General features: G+C 44.5%; 1 protein-coding gene across 2 annotated transcripts in view; it reads left to right on the forward strand.

The window, feature by feature from the left end:
* KCNE3 (potassium voltage-gated channel subfamily E regulatory subunit 3) overlaps window positions 1–3,328 on the forward strand; it is a 174,668-nt gene extending 171,340 nt beyond the window's left edge. For both annotated transcript variants that reach the window (XM_069640168.1, XM_069640167.1), the window contains one exon: window positions 2,544–3,328. In XM_069640168.1, coding sequence (XP_069496269.1) covers window positions 2,611–2,910 — 300 coding nt within the window. In that variant the 5' untranslated portion in view covers window positions 2,544–2,610 and the 3' untranslated portion in view covers window positions 2,911–3,328. The remainder of the gene's footprint in view (window positions 1–2,543) is intronic.
* Window positions 3,329–6,000: the final 2,672 nt, after the last annotated feature.

The raw sequence follows: 6,000 nt of genomic DNA on the forward strand, positions 1-6,000 counted from the left end.
TACCCATACCTAGAGTCAAACTGACTAAAGTCGGTGGCTGCAGCTTTCAGGTGAAAGCAGCTCAACTCTGGAACGCCCTACCATCCACCTTGAAGACTGACCAACCCTACCCCATATTCTGACACAACCTTATAACGTGGATCAAAAATGCAGACACACTTTAGACCATCTACTGCCTGGACTTATTCAAGCCTAGGAATTTCTGCTTAGGACCATAAATACATGCTTTTACACTTTACATGCTGTATATTCCTGTATATTTTGTGTATATTCCTGTATATTTTGTTGTATATTATTCTTGTGGCTCTATTTTCGCTATTTTTGCCTTGTGATCTTGTAACAAAGTTTTGAGCTGTCTTATGAAATGCGCCCGGTTACCCTTGGGTCTGGTGTGCAATATAAGTAATAAAAACAAACAAAACAAACAAACAAGCATTCTGATTTTATAGACATAGTAAAGGGACTTCTGTCTATTAGTTTGAGCAGAAGTTATTTGTCTATGGGCCTCGTTGCAAGTCGGCAGTGCAGTATAAAAGTGATGTTAATTCCGATAGCACCATTTGTTTTGTCAGCAACAGAATTACCACAATTTTTACCACAGAGGCAAATTCCGAATTTGGAGGGAAAGTGGAGGATTCACCTCCACCAAAAAGATGGGAGTAAATCCTCCACTTTTCCTTAGCAAGTTGGCCGATTCAGCACAGCGGAATTACCGCTCACGTTAAATCTGCAAAAATCCCTATAGAGGCCTATGGACACCAGACATGGGGAATTACACTGCCCTATCAGCACTCGTCAACCTGTGGTAAGCCCATGGAAAGGAGTAGTGATAACTGTAAACGATTTGGTGGATTTACCGCTGAATTACCGCCAAAACAATAATTAGACAGTATGGGCCTAATCATGAGTTGGGCGGTATCTCGGTCGTAATACCGCTGGGATACCACCGGGGCTATTGCCGTTACCGCCAAACCCCTCGGTGCTATTAGCGTGGGATCTTGGGTTTGACGTAACGGTAATTCCCCATTCCCCCATTGGGCCCATTAGGGAATTCCCCATTGGGCCCAATGGGGAATTTTCGGTGCTACTACCGTCGGCGGTAATGGTTACCACCAAACCCGGATGAGGCCCTATGTCTTTTGATGCAGGTGTTGTGTGTGATCACTGTTTCACACTTTTATGAGCTTCTAAATGTATTTATTAGCTGTCTAGGGCATAAGTAAATGTTTTGAGTTTACAGCACATTTTCAGATGGTTAGATAACTGCAAACACCCTATGATTACTTAAATATTCTCTACCTAGTTTGTAAATGCTTTACAAGCTCAAACTGTTTTCCAGGTTCGTATTTGCATTAACTATTCCTAAAAGAAATAGCAAAAAAGACGTTTTCTTTCACCTGGTAGACAGAAGTCTTTTTACCATTTTTATTAGTAGTGCTGCAGTGTGCAAGTGTGTCTTGAATGTATTTCTGGACATTTAAAAATCTTCACTTAGTGTTGTATGGCATATATTTAATAGCACACAAATATGTTAAGTTTAAGGGTTGCATACAACAGCATTATGAATAGACCTAGTAAAAAGACCTATGTGTTTACTGTGTCCATTAGGAATGCTTTTGTGTGCAAACACCACTTGCATGCATTGTTGAGCATTTAAAAATATGTAGTAAGGACATTAGTCACTAAGATAAGGCTATCATGGGGTCACTGGTCAGTGCAAGCCCTGCAAGGTGCGGCTGGCTGGAGGCAGGGGCACAGATTGTGTGATGAGCAAAGTTTGAGCAGAGATGTCAGAAAGAAACCCATAAACATTGCCATGACCATGAGCGTGAAGTGTTTGGGCACATAACCAAAGGACACCTGCAAGCTTTCTATCTATTCTTGCATCTGATCTCCTCCCCCACCTCCCGATGTGCACTCCTATAGGTTTTGACTCATAGGCCCTCGTTAGTAATACCTGCGGGATACCGTCAAACTGCACTTACCATCTCGACCGCCCGATACCGGGATATTACAGGCAGCGGAGAGCCGGTAAGTTCCCATTCCCATGGAGTGTAATAGGACTGACTGAATCACCGTCATTACCGGCATTTATCTGCCGGAAGGGGCCTGATCTACTGGCAGGTCAGGCCTGTCGGGTGATCTGTGGTCCCCACTGGCAGACTTGTCTTTTGCCTGTCCGGAATAAATGCCGGTGACGGAATGAACAGCATTTTTTCTGGCATTTATTGCGGACCGGCAAAACTGTAATGCATCCCATAGTTTATGCAAAGGTAACACCAATGAGCCATAACAAGTGAATAATGATGTCAATAATATTTCATGCTTAATTTTTCCTTTGATGATTTATATTCCATAATGGAATTTTTCTGAATTATTTGTTACTTTCTATTAACAATGAGCATCTTTTTTCAAGTGATTTAATGCAGAATTACTCCTTTGTTACTCCATTAAAAATGGCTTCCACATGCTACAATGGTTCATGTTGCACATGCATTCTTTCCCATGGAGTTGACTTTTAATGATTTGTAATATTTCCACAGGTCCTCAAGAAATCATCACTTTTAAAGACTGTTGCCCTTTCTTCACTGGACAGTGCTTCTGGGCGCTATGGAAACCGGGAAGTCAATGGAAAGCCTGTATGAAAATCTGAATTCCATACTCAAGGCACTGAACAAAACACTCAACGGCATCCCATGCCAACCGGAAGAGACTCTAAACCACACCAAGACCGGGGTCATCGACGCAACGAACAAGGACGACAACTCGTACATGTACATCCTCTTTGTCATGTTCCTCTTTGCAGCGACTGTTGGGAGTCTGATTCTGGGGTACACCAGATCCAGAAAGGTAGACAAGAGGAGCGACCCTTATCACGTGTACATCAAGAACCGAACCTCGGTCATATGAGCGGAAGTGGACCTTCATGGGTCCGTCAGCGGGACCGCCGCCCTGTGGTAGACATTGCTGGAGAAGCCCGTCCTCTACGGTACTTGGGTTCGCCCTGTAGGACAGGCAAGCAATCCTTATTGACATTGATGAATGGGGGCAAAGATGGCAACATGGTCACCCAGAGTGTCCATTTTGCTTTGATTAAGGAACTGGAATCCCTGCAAGTTTTTCTGTCTCCATACACATGACCAAGGTTGTCAGACACTGAAGTGATTATATTTTGCTTGTGCGCTGAGCATCGATGCAGCTAGGTCTACCAGTGGCACGTTATACATTCCATTGCCTTACATTACACTGGAGGAATATAAACAATGAATTGCATTTGCAGTCTGCAAACTGTCAATAAATACATGATTTGCCATCCGTTTTGATGACACATGTACAGTCTTTTTAAATCAAGTAGATTTGGTGTGTTGCTTGAAAAAGAATCCTCTTCATTCAAAATAAGCACTGACAAAGCCAATAATTCTGGGTTTTGTATAGGTAGTGTGTGGGCGTTTGCCATGCAATCACCCTTTGAGAGACATTTATCATGATATGCACAGACCCTCATCTCTTCGGCCTAGTATTGGAAAGCAACAGTTGGCTCTGAAGAAATGCCTTCACAACTGCACTGCACGCAAGGGCGGACTCGGAAAGGGGGCAAGGAGGCAATTCTCCCCCCCCCCCTCGACCAGGGTGGCTGGGCTGTTGTCCCCTGGCCAGAGCTGCAAAATGTTTAAAAAAAATAAATAAAAAAATCCTCAGAATCCAGCCTTAAAAGAGCTGAGTGCTGAAAGGCCTGCTTTGCTTCTGTGATGATGGGGGCGAGGCTCTCGTCTGGATTTCAGCAATGTTGTAGATGTGCCTGTCTGGCCCCCACACATGGGTCTCCGCAGAGAGGGAGAGAGGGACGAAGAGTCTAGGCTGCGGGGGCATGTTCATACTGCCCAGCAGCAAAGAACACATTTAATTGACACATTCTGTGACCCTGGATAGTAATGTGACCCCACTGCGCACCACAGACCATTGGTCTGTTACCATCCACAGCAGCGTATCATGACTCCTGCCTGCCAAGGCAGTACATGTGCATATCTCATTAGAGTTTCTCCTTGCTTTCATTCTGTAAGAATGCTTCCCCTATATGTTGGTGAATTTCCTGAGCACTAGTGATTTCCTATAGCAGCCTGAATAACACCCATGGATGCTACTTTATGGCGGTTATAGACATGGCTGTTGGATTGTTTGTGGTATTTGTGGTACTTACTTTTGGGCACAGTTGAAAAACATGCACAGAACAATGGAACATTGAGGTATTAACTATTAGAAGACTACAACGTAAGGGGGTCATTCTACATTGGAGGATGGTAAAGATCTGTGGTATTTACCAACTACTTCCGATTTTACTGTTAGCACCCCAACTCTGAATGGCACCTGGGATCATTTTTCATTGTCGTGTCCAGAGTCTTCTAATCTTATGTCACCAACAACATCCACACATGCAAATCAACAGCAGATTCAGCTATATAGGTGCAAAGTCACATGCGCACAGATACATCCTTCCACCTATACGTTACACTCAAACACATCACCCCGGACACAGACGATGAAGTACACACACAAGCACACACGCACACACTCCACCCTCCTTGAAAAGCAATATAAATAAAAAAGACCACTCTTGCTACCACTCCATCACCAGATCGCCTCACAGTTCTCTCTGCTTTCATGAACTGAAATATGTGATTGACTTTCCAAGAAAGTGCAACTAGGGAGCATAACGAAAGCCAAGTGCCGACGGCAGCTTTCGCTCTGTGTTGGCCAAATGCAGACCTTATAGCCAATATTACCCCGCAATCCTCTCTTCTTCGCCACCACATTCGCCACAGAGACCGACCATGGCTCCATGTCGGGTGTGGAAGAGGATGACCTGCAAATTAAGGTGGTCTACTGTCTACATGTGAGCCAAGGCAACAGAAGGTGGTGAGGGGCAAGTAAAAGGGTTGGTGTGATGGGCAATTTAAGGGGATGATGGGCAAGGAATTAGTGACTGAGCAATGTGGATAAGGGAAGGGGGTGCTTGCAAGGTAAAGGAAATGGGTTATATTAAGTGTAAATGGATGGAGCAAATGTGGAACAGAGGTCTGAAAGTGAATTGCAACGAACGGGGGCATTGAGAATGTGGTTGATGGATGACAGGGTAAATTAGACAGAGGTTCACATCTGGAAACGTCAGCAGGATTATTGACTTTCTTTTTTCTGATGAAGTGTTGTATGGTTGCTTTATGAACACATGTTTCAATTAAGACGTCTTGTTATAGTTTTATGTCAATTGTACAAAGAGCACTAAAATTGCAGGCAACTCCCAGCAGAGAGAAGGTTAATAGGAAGAACAAGGCAATGGTCCTCATTACAAGTCCAGAGGTAACCCGCCGGTGCAACTGGCAGGTTGCAGCCAGACTGTAACACCCTTTCCGGCACCTGATATCCCAGTGCCACCGAGACATTACAAGTCCCGGTGGCCCTGGGATGTCAGGCGCCGGAAAATGTTTGTGCCCTTTCCCGTGGAGTCTGATACCCACGGAAATGGGGACTCAGAAGCACCGGCACCGTTTGTAATGGTACCGGTGCTTCCATGACAACTGTGCCTACTGGGGCCAATGCGCATGGCAGGTCAGACCTGGTGCTGGTGCGCACGAGTGTCTGTTGTATCGAACAGAGAGACTTCCACGAAGTGCCTGGCCATGATCAGAGGAAAGGACCTTTTAAGCACCACTCTGCATGCAGCCATTTTGGATAGTTTCATGTAATTTCGGGTCCGACTGGAAGAGCAATATTCATTTAGTGTCACACTCGTCCCAGTAAAGCACAAAAAAGGGAAAACAACAAAACAAGGGATCCGGATTCACAAAACCTACTATACATTCTGGGCCAAACGCTGGTATCTTCCTTCTTTTTGTTCTATCAATTTTTGTTATTGGAGTAATTAGCTACTTGCCACCATAATTCGTAGCTAATCCTGGTACACCTTCTATTAAATGGGAGATCTGGAAGGAAGACTTCCAGTAC

Source organism: Ambystoma mexicanum, chromosome 7q (genome assembly GCF_040938575.1).
Source record: "Ambystoma mexicanum isolate Mex_15411 chromosome 7q, UKY_AmexF1_1, whole genome shotgun sequence".
Taxonomy (NCBI): domain Eukaryota; kingdom Metazoa; phylum Chordata; class Amphibia; order Caudata; family Ambystomatidae; genus Ambystoma; species Ambystoma mexicanum.